Below are 21,783 nucleotides of genomic sequence, written 5' to 3'. Positions count from 1 at the left end.
GCCTTCTTAATAACATCTGAATCATCCAGATTTCCATTTGCCATTTTTTCCTGCATTTACTAGAAAACAGTATATCATTAATAAATCTAATATTGAACCAGTTTGTATCTACCACAGACAAAACTTGAGCAAATCAGAAATTGTCAAAGGATGTAAATCTTTAATATTTAATGTGTAGCTTTAATGTATCATTGCATAGTAGAAACCAAACTAGCAGCTGGTTGACTAGACAGCATGAGATCACATCTTCTTAAAGTTCTCTGAAACTCAGGGAACCATTTAGAGGGAAAAAAAAAATTGTAGATTGTATGAACATGATGACTTCTAAAATTCTCCTAAGTCTGTCAGGAGAATTTAATAGCTATAATGTCCAAATCTGACAAAGTTGTTTCGAGAAAGGGAAGGTAGTACATAACAAGGCTACAGGTTAATCGTAGAGAAGGAAATGTATATTGTTAAACCTGTTTAGAGAGGGAATGTACATTGCCACTGACATGTTCTTTTCTTTGTGGTCAGCAGATAGAAAACTCCTTTTCTTTCTCCTTATTGATATTGGAGAAATACAAAGTATATACTTCCTACAAAAATATTGGGTCGATTTGGGCAATAAAGGAATCAGATGATTTTCTTAAAGCAGATATTAATTATTGGCATTCTGAATTGGGATATTTAGTATATACCAATAATCAGTGGTCCCAGTGTCCAATCCCATTATTTTCTCCACTCTGAGGTTACTGATAACATGATATGGACCTAAGGCCAAGGTTTTATAAAATGTCTACAGAAACAGCTCTCTAATTGAAAATATATGTTCTGGGATTTGTGTACAACAGTGATATCAAGCTCATATTGAAAGGGATCCCTGCAGGCTGCATGTTGACTTAGAAAACCACAAATTAATATTATCTATATTCCATTGTATTTTTTACTTACTTTGTTAAACATTTCCCAATTACTTTTTAATCTGATTTGTCACAGTAGGGAGTTTTTATTAGCTAGCAGCAGTGAATTTGACAACTGTGGTGTACAGAACTGAAGATCAGGAGTCATAAATTTAGGGTAATGTAAATAATTAACCTATTGTCACTGGCTCATTCCATGATTTTGGACAGATAACTTATTCTCTGTATTTCAGTTTTCATGTTATTGAATAAGAATAAAATAAATAATAACAAATTCTTATATTTGAATTATACTTTGTAACCTGAAAATTGTGAAGATCTATCCTTTGATAGAATAATTACATGGAGAACAAGTAGTCACACCACATGTAGTGTGTTGCTCTTCCACTACCTACTTGACTTAACTAAATATTATTTCCCAGGCAAAATGTGCAAGAAAAGATTCTTTTGTGTAGGATTTAAAATGAAATACTAAGGTATAATGTCTTCTATAATTTTTTTTTCCCTCAGTGTAATGGCATGCTTTGTGTACTTAACGGACTCAATTTTCTCAAGTCTCTTGAGACATGAACTCCACAGTATAAAAAACTTTTTCCCATTTATTATTAGATTCACTTTGACTTGTCATCATGTAGCTAATAGACCAATATATTAGGAAAGGTTAGTTATGTTTTAGAAGCATTGATAAAATCTTCCTGTGGTACCAAATTGACATCTGTCCCATAAATTGGCCTTCTTTATTTGATGCTATCCATGGGGTGATTTTGGAATAACCACTTTTTGAAACTTTATAATCATGAAAAAGGAAGTAATATAATGCCCACCTCTATGTGGGAGATTATAAATACATTGAATACTTTTTAATTTGTTTAATACTTTTGACTAATTTTACATTTTTTTAAAGTCATTTATTTTTTCATGGCTTTGGTATGAAATGATTCACCCATTCAAGAACTGAACTCATTCAGTACTGTGTTAGTTCAGCAGGGAGGCACCAGATTCTTCCTCATGATGTTTTGAATTCAAAAACAGTGAGCCAGAATAGTGCTCATAAGCATCCTCTGTAGATCACATAGTGTTAACATCATTAGTGAAGAACAGAGGTGGGTACGTATGAATTTTGTAACTTTAGTGCAAGTTTTATATTGTCTCATTTAGTTACCTTCTAGAAAGTTTGAAATTTTCAAATGTCAGCAAAAATATTGATTACAAATAGTTTTTAGGCTTATAATGATACACAATATTATGCATTTCCTAGTTTCATGGGCTTTGAGTTTCAGAATAGGGTATAAAATCTATCTAAGATAGATTTATTTATGCCAATCCTGTTTTCTTGCACAGCATCCTTAAACATATCAAGTAATGTATAGACTGAATATATTAACATGAGGTTGTAAACTGTATTTTTAAGGTTACATTTATAACATTTTTAAGTACGATGAAATATCTTACTTTTTTACTATCTCCAATAAAATCTATCATTTATTGTACTAAACCTTTATGACTGAGCAACTGACATTCTTTTTGCTGAAGTAATACTAAGTAAGGGTAAATATAAGTCATTTGCCATCCTTCAGAGAAATAGCTACGTTGTAAATAGCTTTTTAGAAAATATTTCATCATTTGGCTTTTCATGCTATTGCTAATGCCAGGATACTAATGGAACCAAACTTTTTAATTGCGTTTATTTGTAGCTACTTTTTTGTACTTTGGATTTGTTTGTGTGTGTGTGTGTGTGTGTGTGTGTGTGTGTGTGTGTGTATGAATGTATATATGTATTTAAAGGTTGTTCATTTTATTCACTAAAACAGAGATGATTATCTTTTGATGCTTATTATTATATACTGAGCAAAACCCCAGAATAAGGATTGGGTTTGGAGTTGGGAACCTAGATTCAAATTACCTTGGGCAAGTTACTTTCTGTGTCTTTCTTCATCTGCAAAATGAAGTGCTTGGATTAGATGGTCTCTAAGATTCCCCTTGATTCCCCTTAAGCTATTTAAAAAAAAATTAATTTCTTTTTAACATTCATTTAAAAATTTTTTTGGAGTTTCAAGTTCTTTCCCTCCTTCCCACCCTTCCCCTACCCATTGAGAAGGCAAGCAACATGTTATCAGTTATACAAGTGAAGTCATGCGAAACGTATTTCTGTATTAGCCATGTTGCACAAACAACAGCAGCAGCAACAATAATAAATAGCAAGAAGCATAAAGAAAGTGAAAAAATATACTTCAGTTTGTATTCAGAGTTCATCAATTTTCTCTCTGGAGGTGGATAGTATTTTTCATCATGGATCCTTTGGAATTGTCTTGGACCATTGCATTGATCAGAGTAGTCAAATCTTTCACAGTTGAAAATTGTTACAATATTGCTGTTACTGTGTACAGTATTTGCCTGGTTCTGCTCACTTCACTTTGCATGAGTTTATATAAGTCTTCTCAGCTTTTTCTGAAGCCATAATCCTTGTTATTTCTTGTAACAGTAGTATTCCATCACAGTCATACATCATAACTTCTTCAGCCATTAGCCAGTTGATGGGCATTCCCTTGATTTCCAAATTTTTGCCACCACATATAGAGCCACTAGAGATATTTTTGTACATATAGGTCCTTTTTCCTTTGTTCTTGTTGGGATACAGACCTAGTAGTGGTATTGCTGGGTCAAAGGATTTTATAGCCCTTTGGGTATAGTTCCAAATTGTTCTTCAGAAGGGTTAGACTAGTTCATATCTCTACCAATAGTGTATTAGTATACCTATTTTTCCACATCCCTTCTAGCATTTGTCATTTTCCTTTTCTGTCATGTTAGCCAGTCTGATAGGTATGAGGTGGTACCTGGTACCTTAGAATTGTTTTAATTTGCATTTCTTGAATCAGTAGTGATTTATAGCATTTTTGTGACTATTGATAGCTTTTATTTCTTCTGAAAACAGCCTGTTCATATCCTTTGACCATTTATCAATTGGGGAATGGCTCTTAATTTTTTATATTTGGCTGAATTCCTAATAACTTTGAGAAATGAGGCCTTTATCAGAGAAACTTGCTTTAAACATTTTTGACCCAGTTTCCTGCTTTCTAATTTTGTTTGCATTTGTTTCATTTGTGGAACACCTTTTTAATTTCATGTAATCAAAATTATCCATTTTACCTCCTGTGATCTTCTCTATCTCGTTTGGTCATAAACTTCTCCCTTATCCATAGATCTGACAAGTATATTTTTCCATTGTACTATTATTTCTTAACAATTTTGACTTGTACATTTTTCATTTATCAGAAATGCTAGTAGTTGAATGTTGTTGCTATCTATTTCTGAGCTGTATAAAAATTTGGAAAATTTAAATCATGGTTGGCGCCTTTTTTGGTGGGAGGGAGAGGTGTTTGGCCCTGTGATTTCATTGGTATGAGGAATCCCGACTGTGGAAAGCTCTTCCCAGAACTGCAGTTCTACTTTAGTTTTATATTTTTCTGGGGCACTGAGACACTAAGACCATGATCATTGTGGCAGTATATTTCAGAGGCAGGGATGAATCCAGGCCTTTCCAATGCTACATATCTATTATACTCAAATCTCTTGCTAAACTTGTTGGTATTAAAATTCATTTTAAGAAAGGAAATGGGGGCAGCTAGGTAGTGCAGTGGATAAAGCACTGACCCTGAAGTAAGGAGGACCTGAGTTCAAATCCGGCCTCAGACCAAACACTTGACACCTAATAGCTGTGTGACCCTGGGCAAGTCACTTAACCCCAATTGCCTTAAAAAAAAAAAAAGAAAGAAAAAGAAAGAAAGGAAATGAACATTACTACATAGTAATAAAACAAATTAAAATGATGCTAAATTATATATGGTAGATTGTATCCTTTTTAAAAAATATCTTTTTAAAATCATTATTCAAAGATTCTAAATTATATGCAGATTGCTTGCCCTTCAGCAAGCAGTGAATGGGGTGCCCTTCCTTTCTCTTCTCTTTGTTCTTCCCCCTTATCCAGGTGACAAACTCAGTGGGGCACAGGGAACAGGAACATGGCTGTCCACATCATTTGGATGAGTTGGGAGTTAACAACTAGGATTCTGTCTGGTGAAATGGAAGACTGCCAGACCTTATGATCTTTTTTGCCACTGTATCCTAAGGTCCTTGAGGCCTTGGCATTTGTCCTTGCTGCTGTGTTCTACAGAACCACAGGCACTGTCATCTGATCTGTTGATGTACTTTAAAGTCCTTTGAACCTTCTCATCCATTCTGCTCCTTAGTTGGAACTTTTGGACCTTACTGTTTATCCTGCAGCTCAACTATCATAATCCCGGTGGTGTAGTGGATAGAGCACCACATTTGGAGTCAAGAAGACCAGAATTCAAATCCTGTCTCAGATACTTAATAGTCATGTGCCCTTGGGAAAGTCTTAAAATCTTTCAGCAGCAGGTTGCTCATATGTTTAAAAAAAAAAAAAGGGGGAATAAAACAGCATCTACATTAAAAGGTATTTGTAGGGGGCAGCTAAGTGGCACAGTGGATAGAGCACCGGCCCTGGATTCAGGAGGACCTGAGTTCAAATCCAGCCTCAGACACATAACACTTACTAGCTATGTGACCCTGGGCAAGTCACTTAACCCCATTGCCTAGCCACCCCCTGCCAAAAAAAAAGGTGTTTGTGAGGATCAAATAAGATAATATGTAAAGCATTTTGCAAATCTTAAAACACTATATAAAGGCTAGATAACTTATATACTGTCTCCCCTAATTAGACTGTCAGCTTCTTGAGAGCAGGAACTATCTGGCTTTTTCTATTTGTATGGATAGTGCTTGGCTCATAGTAAACACTTTAGAAATACTTTTTCAGTAATTCCTTCAAGAACACAAAATTGTTCATTTCTCTGGTCAGGTTTTGATTTAACTCATACAATTTGGTATAAGTGGAGTTGGATGCTGGAGAAAAAGAGGGAGACTTTTAGAAAGTCTCCTTTAAGAGAAGATGAACTTACATGGATGATTGAATTGATATGTGTTACTGCTTTTTAAGATAATTCTTACCTACGTTATGTAACAATTTTAGGTTGTGACATTTCTCAATACCATTTGATTACTGTTTTAACTTAGCATCCCTTCCAAACTGCTGCATAGTTTCTATTGTTATCTTGTACTTTCTTTATAAGTATTATAAAGATGCTTCCTTTGCATACATTCTATTTTTCTCACTTGAATAGAAGTTTATGGTGTTAATTGACAAGATTCAAATTGTCTTGAAACAGAGGGTGGGGGTATGTGTTTGTGTGTGTGTGTGTGTGTGTGTGTTTGTATTAGTATTTGATTTTTTTTCCTCTTATTTTTAGGATTCTGAGCAACAATAAAATATCAGAGTTGAAGAATGGTTCATTTTCTGGGTTAAATCTTCTGGAAAGATTGTAAGTATAGCTTTAAATAGCTTATTATTTTAATAGCTTGCACAAGTTTGCATTTTGATCTTAATTGCTAAAGATATTTATTCATTTTTTGTGTGTATCATGGCTGAACACATTTACTTCAAAACATGGAATTACATTTAAATTCAAAGTCCAATATTATCTCAAACCATCGACCCTTTTTAAGAGTAGAGCATAATAGAGCATAAGTGTAGAACATAAATTAGCATGCCTTAGAGCACTTGTGTCAAATAGAAATAATAAAGATCCCTATGGCTGCATATTGACTTATTATTATTGTTCAGTCATGTCCTACTCTATATTACCTTGTGGACCATAGCGCATGAGACCATTTTGTCCTCCACTATTTCCCTAAGTCTGTCCAACCTTGTGTTTGTTGCTTCCATGACACTACCCATCTCATCCTCTTCTCCTTTTGCCTTCAATCTTTCCCAACATCACAGTCTTTTCCAGTGAGTCCTGTCTTCTGATTATGTGGCCAAAGTATTTAAGCTTCAACTTCAGTATTTGTCCTTTCAGTGAATAGTCTGAATTGATTCTTTAAGTATTGACATGTTTGATCTCCTTGCTTGTCCAAGGGACTCCTCAGAGTCTTCTCCAGCATCACAGTTTGAAAGTGCTGATTCTGCAGAGCTCAGATTTCCTTATAATCCAACTCTTACAGCATTGCTACTGGAAAAACTGTAGCTTTGACTATAGGGACCTTTGTTAACAAGGTGATATCTCTGCTTTTTGATATGCTGCCAGATTTGCCATAGCTTTCCTACCAGGGAGCAAATGTCTTTTAATTTCATGGCTGCGGATCTGTGAGCCCAAGAATATAAAATTGGACACTGCTTCCATTTCTTCCCTTTTTGTTTGGTAGGAAGTGATGGGACCAAATGCCATGATCTTAGTTTTTTTGTTTTGTTTTTGTTTTTTTTCTGATGTTAAGCTTAAAGCCAGCTTTTTACACTCTTTTCTTTGACCCTCATCAAGAGGCTTCTTAATTCTTCTTCACTTTCTGCCATTGGAATGGTATCATCTGTATATCTGAGATTATTGATTTCTTCTGGAAACTTTAATTCTGGCTTTTGATTTGTCCAATCTGGAGTTTCACTTGATGTACTCACATATAAATTAAATAAATAAGATGATAGTATACAGCTTTGTCATACTCCATTTCCAATCTTAAATTAATCAGTTGTTCCATGTTCCATGTTCAGTTCTAACTGTGCTTCTTGGATTGCATACAGTTTCCTCAGGAGACAAGTAAGATGATCTGAAAATCCCTCTTTGAGAACTTGCCACATTTTGTTGTGATCTACACAAAGGCTTTAGTGTAGTCAGTGAAGCAGACATGAATGTTTCTGCAACTCACTTGCTTTCTCCATAATCCAGCGAATGTTGGCAATTTGGTCTCTAGTTCCTTTGCTTCTTCAAAAAAACATCCTGCACTTCTAATAATTCTTGGCTCACGTATTACTGAGGCCTACCTTGTACAATCTTAAGTATAAGTCTGCTGATGTGTGAAATGAGTACAATTGTTCAGTAATTTGAACATTCTTTGGCATTCCCCTTCTTTAGAATTGGAACATAAACTAATCTTTTCCATCCAGTGCCACTGTTAAGTTTTCTAAATTTCTAAATATTGATTCAGAAAACCACATATTAACATTATCTGGGAGCCAAGATGGCAGAATAAAAGCAGGGACTCTCCTGAGCTCTCCCCCAAACCCTTTCAAATACCTCTAAAGAGTGACTCTGAACAAATTCTAGAGTTGCAGAACCCACAAAGAGACAGAATGAGGCAGATTTCCAGCCCATGACAACCTGGAAGGTCAATAGGAAAGGTCTATTGCACTGGCTTGAGAGAAGAGCATCCAGTGCCCAACCCCATCAAAGCTGGAGCGGGCCTTGGGGGACTGAATCATTGACAGCAGTGCTGGTTTCCAGTCTTCTCAGCCAACATACGCCAGAGACAACTTAGAAGGTCAGTGGGAAGGGCCTGTCGGAACTGGATGAGAGAGAAGTACAATCCAGCACTGGGCTGCAGGGCGTGCCAATACAGCCAGGCAAACCAGGAGCAGGCCTTGGGAGTGACTGAATCGGCAGCAGTGGTAGCACTGCTCCTGGAGTTATTATAAGCTCACAGACTGAATGTTTGAAAGTTACCTATTTCAGCTTCTGGGAGTCAAGATGGCAGAGTAAGCAGTAAGTTGCTCTCAGCCTCCCTTATTGACCTTGAAAAGCCCAGAGAATATTGCTCCAGGAGAAATCCTGAAATAGTGGATCCAGCAGAAAGATGAGATATAACAGTCTTTTAGCTTGGGAGGCTAAAGGGATTAAAGGGAAAGATCCCTGTTGCTGTGACTGAAGGGGACCAGTACAGGAAGGGAAGCAGTCCCACCTCAGCAAACCAGTAACCAGGCCCCTAGCCTCCAGCACAAGAAGCCTGGGACAGTGCTCCTTGTACCCCAGAAGCAGAGATCAACTTTAAAAGTCAGAAAAAACAAACAACACAAGCAAAAAGCAACATAGAAAAACAACGACCATAGAGAAGTATCTTGGTGATAGGGAATATCAAAACACAAATTTAGGAGAGGACAACATTGTCAATATACCCACATCTGAAACCTCAGAAGGGAATATAAACTGGTCTCAAACCCAAAAAGCCTTCTTGGAAGAGCTGAAGAAGGATTTTAAAAGTCAAATAAGAGAGGTAGAAGAAAAATTGAACAATTCCTTTCAAAATAAAGTTGACAAAATGGATAAAAAAAAGTACACTGAAGAAAACAGTTTCTTAAAAAGTAGAATTGGCTAAACGGAAAAGGAGGCACAAAAACTCACTGAAGAGAAGAACTCCCTAAAAAGTAAAGTGGGCCAAATGGAAAAGGAGGTTCAAAAGCTAACTGAAGAAAACAATTCATTAAAAATTAGAATTGGGCAATTAGAAGCTAATGACTCTATAAGACATCAAGAATCAGTCAAACAAAATCAAAAGAATGGAAAAATACAAGAAAATATAAAATACCTCATTGAAAAAACTGTTGACCTGGAAAATAGATCCAGGAGAGATAATTTAAGAATTATTGGTCTACCTGAAAGCCATAATTTAAAAAAGAGTCTGGACAGCATCTTTCAAGAAATACTCAAGGAAAACTGCCCCGAGGCCCCTAGAACTAGAGAGTAAAATGGTCATTGAAAGAATCCACCAATCACCTCCTGAAAGAGATCCCAAATTGAAAATGGCAAGAAATGTTGTAGCCAAATTCTAGAATTATCAGGTCAAGGAGAAAATCCTGCAAACAGCCAGAAAGAAACAATTGAAATATCATGGAACCACAGTCAGGATTACACAGGACCTTGCAGCTTCTAAATTAAAAGATCAGAGGCCTTGGAATATGATATTCCGTAAGGCAAAGGAGGTTGGATTACAACCAAGGATCACTTACTCAGCAAAATTGAAAATAGTCTTTCAGGGAAGGAGATGGATATTCAGTGAAATAGGGGACTTCCAGACTTTCCTAATGAAAAGACCAGAGCTCAACGGAAAATTTGATTTTCAAATACAAGACTCAAGAGAGTCATAAAAAGGTAAACAGGAAAGGGGAAAAAAACCAAAACAAAACATGTTATTCAATAAAGGTGAACTGTTTACATCCTTACATGGGAATATGATACTTTACAACTGTTGAGAACTATCTTTATTACAACCCTTAGAAGGGATATACATAGACAGAGGCAGTGGGTTTAAGTTGACTTTGAAAAAACCTAATGAAGTGGTGAAAAGGAACTGTAATGGGAGAAGAAGAAAGGAGGAGGCAGAAAAGGGTAATAAATTACATCACATGAAGAAGCACAAAGACATTTTACAGTAGAGGGAAAGAAAGGAGGGAGATGAGCATTGTTTGAACTTTACTCTCATCAGATTTGGCTCAAGGAGGGAACAACACACTCAAGTATAGCAATCTAACTTGCCATGTAGGCAGTAGGAGGGAAAAGGGGAAAGAAAGATGAAAGGGGGATAGAAGTGAGGGAAGAAGTAGTAAGGAAAAAGGCAGAGAAAAAAGAGGGGGCAGATAGAAAGGAGGGCAGATTGAGGGAGGTTGTAGTCAAAAGCAAAACTCTAGTGAGGAAGGACGGAGAAAAAGAAAAAGGAAAGTATAAATGGTGGAGGGGGGCAATAGAATGGAGAGAAAGACAGATAGTAATTATAACTATGAATGTGAAAAGAATGAACTCTCCCATAAAATGGAAGCAGATAGCAGAATGGATTAAAAATCATAATCCTACAATATGTTGTTTACAAGAAACACATTTGAAACGGAGTGATACCCACAGGGTAAAGGTAAAAGGCTGAAGTAGAATATATTATGCTTCAGCTTAAGTAAAAAAAGCAGGGGTAGAAATCCTGATATTGGACAAAGCAAAAGCAAAAATAGATCTTATCAAAACAGATAAGGAAGGAAACTATATCCTGCTAGAAGGCACCATAGACAATGAAGTAATATCATCACTAAACATATATGCACCAGGTGGTATAGCATCCAGATTCTTAGAGGAGAAGTTCAGGGAAGAAATAGACAGCAAAACTATACTAGTGGGGGACCTCAGCCATTCCCTCTCTGAACTAGATAAATCTAACCACAAAATAAAAAAGAAAGAAGTTAAGGAGGTGAATAAAATGTTAGAAAAGTTAGATATGGTAGACCTCTGGAGAAAATTGAATGGGGATAGAAAGGAAAATACTTTTTTCTCAGTGCTGTGTGGCACCTACACAAAAATTGACCTTGTGTTAGGGCATAAAAACCTCGCAATCCAATACAGAAAGGCAGAAATATTACATGCTTCCTTTTCAGATCATGATGCAATAAAAATTATATGTAATAAAGGGCCATGGAAAAATAGGCTAAAAATTAATTGGAAACTAAATAATCTAATCCTCAAGAATGAGTGGGTCAAACAACAAATCATAGAAACAATAATTTCATATGAGAGAACATTATCTGCATTCTTTATATTTTTGCTTATTTTGTTAAATATTTTCCCAACTACATTTTAATCAGGTTTCTATTGCAAACAATTTTTGACATCTCCGTCTCATAAAACGTTCAAGTAGAACAACAGAAAAAGAAGAGATGTATAATGCTAAAGGAGGCAAACTTTTGAATTAGTTTTGACATTTTAACTCTGTCTTTTTCAACATGAGAATGCCTTTTTTTTAAAAAAAATTTTTTTCCTGTCTAGTTTATATCACTTGTTTCTTGGTAAAGCTTTTATAGCTCCATCACCACTTGTATGAGCATTCCTTTATTAATTATAACCAATCAACCTTGCAACTGTATCTGAAATCTTAGGCAACGTTGTTTACCCATGGTCTTCTAGACCTCTAAGGAAAGACACCACCTCCTACCAGTCATCCAAGTTCAAAACCTTTGTGCCATCCTTGAGTCCTTATTCTTACTGACTCCATATATTCATTTCGTTACCATTCTTGTAGACGCCGTTAAGCAGTTCTTATAGCCGTCCTCTTCTTTCTTCTCACTAGCTGCCATCCTTGTTCAGGCCTTAATCGCTTTTCACTTGGACTTTTGCAATGCCTTTTTAATTTGCCTCCCTGCGTTGTCTGACTCACATCCAATTCATCCTTCACAAGTTGACAAAGTGATTTTCCTAAAGAATATGTTTCCCTGTGTCACCTGCTTACTTAGTAAACTCTAGTGGTTCCCTTTTACCTCCAGGATAAACTCCTTTGTTTGACATTTAAAGCTCTTCTCAACCTGACTCCTTCCAGCCGTTCTCTTTTTCTACTTTGCTTCCCTACCCTTGAGGCTATGATCCAGCCGTACTGGCTTACTTCTGGTTTCCTACACATGATTCTCCATTCCCTCTCTCTGTGCTTTTGCACTAGCTGTCTGCTGCCTTCTCATCTTTGCCTCTTCATTTTCCTGGCTTCCTTTATGCCACTTTCTGTTGGAGAGCTTCTCCAGCCCCCTCCCACCAGTTTCCCAGCTGCTAGAGCCTTTTCTTTGGATACATCCTATTTACTCTATATGTGTCTTGCATGTATCTATTTACATGTTGTCTCCTCCAGTAAAATGTTAGGTCTTTAAATGTAGAAATTGTTTTTTCCTTCCTTTTTGCCCATAGTCCTTAGCATAGTGTCTGGCACATAGTAAACACTTACTAAATGCTTATTGATTGGGTGATTTGGTCGTTTGGCATAGTATTAAAACTTTAATTTTATTGTTTGAAATTTTTATTGTGTTATTGGTAGCCCAGCTGTGATCACTGAATGGTCAGTTAACAAGCATTTACTAAGTACTTACTATGTATTAAGCACTTTGCTCAGCACTTGAGCTTAAAAAAAAGTAAAAAACATAGTCTTTGCCCTTAAGGAGATCACCTTCTAATGAGAGAGACAGCATGAAAACACAACCTGCCTCCAAGAGTTATACATACAGTGTAGATGGGAGGACTTCTTGGTGCTAAGTAACCAGCCGTAGGTGGGAGGGACTGGGGTGGAGAGGGTATGGGGGAAGGTAACTGGAGAAGGTGGGATGTTAGCTGAGTCTTTAAAGGAGGGAATCCCAGTAGGCAGAAGTGAACAAGAGAGCATGCCAGGTATAGTGGACAGATTGTGAAAATACATAGAGTTTGGGAGATAGACTGTCTTATGAGAACAGTAAGGAGGTGTTCTTTGATTATAAATGACATACTGGTGAGTTAAGTTTAAGAGGACTTGAAAGATGAGAAGGAATCATGTCATGAAATGCCAGAGAATTTTATATTTGATCCTGGAGTTTATTGAGAAGGAGAGTGACTTAGTCGAAACTTTTACATAAAGCACTTTGGCAGCTTAGTAGAAAATAAAATGGGCAAACACTTGAGGCAGTTGAGACCAGTTAGGAGGCTACCTCCTATACAGTGTATTTCCTCAGCACCCCCAATAGTTTTATCTCTTCTTTGCCTATTTTTATGCCTTTAATTTCCTTCTCTTGTCTCGTTGCTATTGCTAGAATTTTCAGAATTATATCAAATATTATAATTAATTATGTTGACTTTTCCTACTGTTGAACCATCCTTGTATGTATAATTCCAACTTGACTGTAATGAATGGTTTCCTGACTATAGTGCTATAGTCTATTTAACAGGATTTTATTAAAATTTTTTTCAACTTATTGTCTTTTATGATATTGGTTTGTATAGTTCTTCTGTGCTTTATTCTTCCCCAGTTTAGGTATTAGGACTATATTTCTTTCATAAAAGGATTTTAGTAGAGTTTTTGTTTGTTTGTTTGTTTTTTTTTTTGTTTTGGTGAGGCATTTGGGTTTAAGTGACTTGCCAAGAGTCATACAGCGAGTGAGTGTTATGTGTTTGAGGCTGAATTTGAACTCAGGTCCTCCTGACTCCAGAGCCACTCTATCTACGGTGCCACCTAGCTGCCCTGAGCGTTTTCTTGATTTTTGAGAATAACTTGTGTTATATTGGTATTAATTTTTCTTGAAAAGTTTGATAGAATTCTCCTGTAAATCCATCAGGATAAGAGTTTTTTCTTTGGTAAAAAGTTTCTCTACAGATAGTTCTATTTCTCTTCCTGAAATTGGGTTATTTAAGATCTATATGTTGTTCTATTTTGGAATAGTTTATATTTTTGAAGGAAATCCTCTATTTCATATTCTCAGTTTTGTAAGTATATAACTCATATTATTAGTTAACATTTATTAGTTGTCATTTCTTTTTATTTATTTTGTTTTGTAGCTGCTCTGATAATCTAGGTGAGAGGTAACAACAGCCTGAACTAAGGCCATAGATGTGTTAGCAGAGGGAAGAGATAGGCTTTGAGAGGTGCTCTGAAGGAAACAAACAGCAAGACTTGGTAACTGTTTGGACATGTGTGAAGGAAAGAAAGGGCATCAGGATAAAGACTTAGGAGATAGAAGGATGGTTGCTCCTTCAACAGGAATGGAGAAGTTTGAAAGTGATTGGGGAAAAAATATGTCCAATTTTGGACATGTTGAGTTCAAGATGTATCAACCACATCTAGTATGAAATGTGTAATAATTGGTGATATTGGACTGAAGCTTAAAGGAGAGAGTGGAATTGGATATGTGCAGATCTGGGAGTCATCTGCATAGAGGATAAATCCATAGTTGCTGATCAGAGTAGAGAGAGAGTCTGTGTAGGAAGAAGAGAGCTGGGCCTATGACAGAATAATGTCTATATTATGTAAGAGAAGTCTTTCTAGAAAATGAAGATAAAGCAAATATTAGTATATAAGATTTTCTTTTTTCTTTTATTTTAATTACATTTTTGACAGTATATTGCTATTGAATTTTAATTTTGGCACTGTGTTGCTAAAGAGAACATATTGAGAGGAAAGTAATAAAAACCATAATAATCTAAAACTTATTAAAATTTTAAATTAATTTCTGATAAAATTATTTGAAATTGATATTTTAATTGCCTGATAAATAACGTTCAAAATAAATTAAAAAATAAAATATTGAAACCAAATTTACTAGAAATTGTGTTGACAACTTTTAAGACATTGAAGAGTAATTCATTGGATTGTATTTTACCATAAAATCTTTGGGGAAAAATATAATAAAAAACAGTAAGCTGTGCAAATGACTGCAATGTCATTTTTAACCACTTAAGCTTTGCAAATAGGTAGAAAAGTGTATTAACATGTCTATCTTTTCAGCTTCTACTTCTTTTGAAGAGAGTACAGCTTTTAAAATAAATGAAACTAGTATGACCTCATTTTTCAAAAGCACCAGCTTGGCAAACAGAAATAAATAATACCAATTCTGTTTTTGAAAGCATGTTTCTCTTGAAAGGCTTTGAACATCGATAGTAAAAACTGGTACAACACATAAATTTATAATAAATCATATACTTAATATTTTTACACAAAATGTATTTCATGAATAAATGAAGTAATATGATTTAAAGGTACTGCATAATGGAATTCCTTAGCAGAAGACATTTTTTATTAACAGTAGTATTAATAAACCATCACCAAAAGTACTTTTTTTCATCTTAAGAGCTTCTCTTTTACCATTTCATTGGTTAACATGACCCTGATGATTATAAAACATATGTAGAATCTATATAACTGACATTGTACATAAATTTGAGCTTTAAGTGAAATGATGCTTAGACATAACATACTTAACAAAGTACCTTTAAAAGAATGCTTTATGCTTATAGTCTTTTTTTTTTTTTAAAAAGGCTTCTCTTTCAAGGAGGGAGGGATGAATATAATGGTATAGTAGCCACAAGAAGATGACGAATATCCATTCCTTATGGAGATAAAAAACCTAGTAACTTGTAGAACAATTCATACTCAGTGGTTTATATCATTGAGATGAATGGCTTACTCATGAGTAGTAGACTTAGATGTGTAACAGCATAACAACTTTTCTGCTGAAAAATATTTGGAGAGATTTTCTGTTCTCAAATCAAAGGCTGTATCTAATCCTAGTCAACTTCTTGGCAATATATTCCACAGATCCATAGAACCTTTCTACAGTTTTCTAGTGGAATCTTATACCACTTTGAAAGAAACAATTCAAATACAAACTACTGATAATGGGATTCCAAAAATGTGTTACCTAAAAAAAGTAAATCCATCTATTACTAAGTGGGTTATTTTTTTTTATTTAAAAAAAATTTTTTTTCTATTGTTAATTTATTAATTTTTAGTTTTCAGCATTCACTTCCACAAGATTTTGAGTTCCAAATTTTCCCCCATCTCGTCCCTTCCCCCACCCCAAGACAGCATGCATTCTGAATACACCTTCGCCTAATCTGCCCGCCCTTCTATCTCCCCACCCCCTTCTTTTATCCCTTTCCCCTTCTATTTTCCTGTAGGGCAGGATAGATTTCTGTACCACATTGCCTGTATATCTTATTTCCCAGTTCCACGTGAAAACAATTTTTAACATTTGTTTTTAAAACTTTGGGTTCCAGATTTTCTTCCTTCCTCCCTCCCCACCCACCCTCATTGAGAAGGCTAGCAACTCAATACATGTTATACATTTGTAGTCATGCAAAACACTTCCATAGTAGTCATGTTGTAAAAAATTCACTATATTTCCCTTCATCCTATCTCACTTTCCATTTATTCTGTTCTCCCTTTTGACCCTGTCCCTCCTCAGAAGTGTTTGCTTCTGATTACTCACTCCCCCAGTCTGTCCTCCCCTCTATCATCCCCCTGCTCTCTTATCCCCTTCCCTCCTGTTTTCCTGTAGGGTAAGATAGATTTCCATACCCAATTGAGTGTGTATGTTATTCCCTCCTTAAGCCAAATCCAATGAGAATAAGATTCACTCATTCCCTGTGACCTTCCCCTGCTACCCCTCCACTGTAAAAACCTTTTCTTGTCTGTTTTATGTGAAATAATTTACCCCATTCTACTTCTCCCTTTCTCCTTTTCCCAGTATATTCCTTTCTCACCCCTTAATTTTATTCCCCAGATATCATCCCTTCATCTTCAACTCATCCTGTGCCATCTATCTATCTATCTATCTATCTATCCATATAATTTTTTGCCTCCTACTACTCTAATACTGACAAAGGTCTCACGAGTTACAAATATCATCTTTCCATGCAGGAATGTAAACAGTTCAACTTTAATAAGTCCCTTATGATTTTTCTTTCCTGTTTACCTCTTCATGCTTCTCTTGAGTCTTATGTTTGAAAGTCAAATTTTCTATTCAGCTGTGGTCTTTTCATCAAGAATGCTTGAAAGTTCTCTATTTCACTAAATGTCCATTTTTTCACCTGAAGGATTATACTCAATTTTGCTGGGTAAGTGATTCTTGGCTGTAATCATATCTTCTTTGACCTCCAGAATATTATATTCCAAGCCCTGTGGTCCCTTAATGTAGAAGTTGCTAAATCTTGCATTATCCTGATTGTGTTTCCACAGTACTTGAATTGTTTCTTTTTGGCTGGTTGCAATATTTTCTCCTTGACCTGGTAACTCTGGAATTTGGCTACAGTATTCCTAGGAGTTTTCCTTTGGGGAGCTCTTTCAGGAGGTGATTGGTAGATTCTTTCAATTTCTATTTTACCCTCTGGTTCTAGAATATCAGGGCAGTTTTCCTTGATAATATCTGGAAAGATGACGTCTAGGCTCTTTTTTTTTGATCGTGGCTTTCAGATAGTCCAATAATTTTAAAATTCTCTTTCCTGGATCTATTTTCTAGGTTAGTTGTTTTTCCAGTGAGATATTTCACACTGTTTTCTATTTTTTCATTCTTTTGGTTTTGTTCTATGATTTCTTGATTTATCATCGAGTTACTAGCTTCCATTTGCTCCATTGTAATTTTTAAGGAACTATTTTCTTCAGTGAGCTTTTAGACTTTTAGACTTTTCCATTTGGTCAATTCTGCTTTTTAAGGCATTCTTCTCCTCATTGACTTTTTGGATCTCTTTTGCCATTTGGGTTAGGCTATTTTTTAAGATGTTACTTTCTTCAGTATTTTTTGGGTCTCCTTTAGCAAGGTGTTGACTTATCTTTCATGATTTTCTTGAATCACTCTCATTTCTCTTGCCAGTTTTCCTCCACTGCTCTTACTTGCTTCTCAAAATCCTTTTTGAGCTCTTCCATGGCCTGGGACTGATTCCTGTTTTTCTTGGAGACTTTGGATGTAGAAGCTTTAGTTTTGTTTTCTTCTTCTGATTGTATGTTTTGATCTTCTTTGTCACCAAAGAAAGATTCTGTGGTCTGACTTTTTCTCCACAGTTTGTTCATGATCCCAGCCAATTGCTTGAGTTTTAAACTCTTTGTTAAGGTAGGGGTCTGCTTCCAGTGTGGAGAATGTACTGTCTCAAGCTTCAGGGGTTTTGTACAGCTGTTTTTAGAGATACTTCTAGGGACTTCTAAGTTTTTAGTTCTTCCAAGGGGGTATGATGAAGGGCGAGGTGTTTACTCTTTTCCTGGCCTGTGCTCTGGTCTGTGAGTAACCACAAGTACTCTTTTCTGCCTTGAAACTGTGAGGAGGATTCCCTCTCCAACACCACTACAAGCTCCACCACACCAGTGCTCCTCCTCACCCCAGGACCACCACCCAGGACTGTTACCCAGCTCCAAGCACAAGCAAAACAAGAGAATCCTGCCTTAGCACCAGCAAAGAGATCTCTGCAATCCCCCTCTGATCAGCCCCTTGATTCCCCCACTGTCTGTGGGCTGAGCTCTGGAAGCAGCCACCACCCCGGGAGCTGGGACAGGGACGGAGTTTCTCTCTCACAGTTGTCACAGACTTTTCCTACTGACCTTCTAAATTGTCTTTGGTGTTTTGGGGTTGAGAAGTTTGGAAATCACTGCAGCTGCCCATGATTCAGTGCCCTGAGGCCTGCTCCAGGTTAGTTGAGGTCTGGTGTTTGCCTGTGCACCCATGCCAAACTGCGTTCCTCTCCCAGCCTGGTGCAGTAGACCTTTCCAATTAACCATTCAGGTTGTCTTGGGCTGGAAATTTGTTTCACTGTCTTTTTATGGGTTCTGCTGCTCTAGAATTTGTTTAGAGCCATTTTTTTTACAGGTATTTGGAGGGGTTTAGGAGAGAGCTCACGCAAGGCACTGTTTTTACTTCATCATCTTGGTTCCACCTCTCAGTCGGTTATTAAAGATGTTGTACCTGAATTTTCTGGGCAAATGCTATATATACCTATTAGACAACCGTCTTAAATGATTTTTAGTAGCCCTAATTTGAATAGGATTTCAAAGCCTAGTCAAGTGGCCAATAGCCTCTTCAGGTAAAGCGTAATAGATTTTGCTTCAACTACTTGTTTTAAGTTGGTATCAGTCTTTTTTTTTTGGCTAGGCAATGGGGTTAAGTGACTTGCCCAGGATCACACAGCTAGTGAGTGTCAAGTGTCTGAGGCCGGATTTGAACTCAGGTCTTCTTGAATCTAGGACCAGTGCTCTATCCACTGTGCCATCTAGCAGCCCCTGGTATCAGTCTTTATGTTTTAAGCGTATTTCTTCTAAATAGTGTTTTGTCATATTCTCGTTTCTAATGTATTCCACTATCCTCTTCTATGGGTGAGTTTATCCCATTCATATTGAGTGTAATGATTGTTAATTGTGTATTTCCTCCATCCTATTCTCATATTTTGTCCCAGTCTATAATCCCTGCCACCAAGAGGTTAGTGAGAGAGTAGGAATGTTCTTAGTATTAGTATCAGGGTTCTATTTTACATGCGTTTTCCTCCCCTCTACCCTCTGTCTTTTTCCCTCTTAAAGACTCCAACCATATTTTCTTACTCTTTCTTTCCTTGCAATTTCCTCTTTATGTTCCTTTTTCTAAGGTAAGACTGTTTGCTTCTCACATCTCCCTTCCTGAATGTACCCTCCTTCCCATTCTTCCTTTTTCCCCTTTCCTCATTCCCTCTTGTTTCCTTTTTGAGTTGAATTCTTTCTGTGCCAAACTCTTTGTATGTTCAATCCTCTTTTGACTGATTCAGGTTCAAATGAGGTTTAAATGATGCCAGCTCCAACTCCTTCCTTATTTGTGTAGTCTTCTACTTATGTACCCCTTTATGTGAGATGTTCCCCTGTCCTTCCCCATTTCTACTCTAGTGTGCTGCTTTTTTCCTTCTCTTTTCTTCTTATAAAATCATGAAAACTTAAACATTTCTCAGGGACTCTGTCTTATTTAACTCCTCTTATGAAGCCAGATAACATTAGGGTAGGACACTTATATCAACTACCCCTGTTAGTACGTAAATACTTTATTGCTGTTAATTCCTTCTGATTTACCTTTTAATGTTTTTCTTGACTTTTCTGTTTGCATTTCAAAGTTTCTACTCAGTTCTGGTCTTTTCTGACATATTACTTGAATTTCTGAGAGATTATAAAGTAAAGTATTCTCTGCCAAGGCCTAGCTCCATGAAAATATGCCACCATCTCCTTCAGACCTGACCTAACTTGTCAGTACTTTGTGGTTAAATCCTGGGCTTAAGGAATTATAGGATTCCAGAGAGATTTATAAATGTTCCAAATTCTTAAATTGTCTGGGAACAACTAGATTATGGTCTTTAATAAGCCATTATCTCTTTAATTTAGTTTTTAATAACTGCTCTGAGAAAAAAAATACTGAATTTAGGCCTAAGCTGCTCATTCCTCATTGTGGTTTATAAAGATGAAAATTACAAGAATATTTAGTTAATGTTTTCTCCAAGCTAGTCTTTCTGATTCAAGACCTTTTGCTTCAACATATTCTATAATCTGTTGCCATATTAATCTTCCTTAAGCACTATTATTGTTATTTCCCATTCAGAAACCCTTCATTGACTCTTGCCTGTCATACTGAATCTAAACTCTTGTGTCTGGATTTTTTTGAACCCACATTTTTCTTTGCAATTAATCCACAAACGTTTTAGCTACTTACTGTATGCTAGGTGCTGGGGATTCAAAGACAATAATGAAATAGTGCCTTCTCTCATGTAAGGAGCTTCCATTCTCTGATAGGTAACAACATATGCATTTATGAGTTGTCAAGAGTTTCACAAAATTCTGTGAGGCAGATGTTACGTTTTATTGATAAGAAAACTGAGCCTGAGGGAGGTTAAATGATTTGCCCCCAATAACACAGGTAGGAAATATAAGAGGCACTATTTCACTACTTCAGGCCTTTATGACTCCAAGTTTGACATTTTATTGGGTATGCTACAATGCTGTCCCAATCTGGATTTTTAAAAAAAGGCTTCTAACTCCACCCTTACATCTTCATGTTCAGTTGTTTCAGTCATGTCCAATTCTGTGTGACCCTATTTAGAATTTTCTTGGCAGAGATATTGGGATAATTTGCCATTTCCTTCTTCAGCTCATTTTACAGATGAAGAGATTGAGGCAAACGGGGTTAAGTGGCTTGCCCAGCGTTAACACAGATAGTAAGTTAGAACTGGAAGACCCAGGATAATATAGGAAACAAATAGATTTTTAATGAAATCATTTTGAAATATACAAAAATTAACGAGTTCATGGAAACCAGATGTTGCAAAGGGATATCTCTGTAAGATGCTTTCCCTCACTGGGCCCAAACTAATCAGGCAATAAACCACTTTCTTGGGTAAAAAAAGGAATTTGTAGAGGTTCATTAATTCTTTTTAAGTCATCACAGGTACCATATTATACTGTGTTAATTTTATCCTAATTGGTTAAAATTGTTAATGGATTCTGAAAAAGTTGTACTGCTTGGGAGGAAGTTATTGGATAAATCTGACCACCTATATAATTAAGGTAAACAAATTAATCTGAATACTTTAGCACAAACCTACCCTTACTTTGAGAAATTTGAGTTAGTTATTAGGTTTTTTTTTAATTTGTGAGATACCAAGAATTACTTATCTTCCCGTATTAATGTATATAAAACTAAACATTAGAAGGAATTTCATAGTTTGTCTATTGCAAAAGTACATAGTGTTCCTTATTGTTAGAAATAAGCAAGTACAAAATTTGTATTTAGCAT

At 36.1% G+C, this 21,783-nt stretch overlaps 1 protein-coding gene across 1 annotated transcript in view; it reads left to right on the top strand.

Moving 5' to 3' along the window:
* ADGRA3 (adhesion G protein-coupled receptor A3) overlaps window positions 1-21,783 on the top strand; it is a 141,102-nt gene that overhangs the window by 20,878 nt on the left and 98,441 nt on the right. The window contains exon 4 of the mRNA XM_027836611.1: window positions 6,227-6,298. Within this exon, the coding sequence (XP_027692412.1) occupies window positions 6,227-6,298 (72 nt within the window). The remainder of the gene's footprint in view (window positions 1-6,226; window positions 6,299-21,783) is intronic.

Source organism: Vombatus ursinus, unplaced genomic scaffold (assembly GCF_900497805.2).
Source record: "Vombatus ursinus unplaced genomic scaffold, bare-nosed wombat genome assembly UNPS02014818.1, whole genome shotgun sequence".
Taxonomy (NCBI): domain Eukaryota; kingdom Metazoa; phylum Chordata; class Mammalia; order Diprotodontia; family Vombatidae; genus Vombatus; species Vombatus ursinus.
Note: the sequence above shows the minus strand (reverse complement) of the source record. Positions and strands in the feature narration are given on the sequence as shown.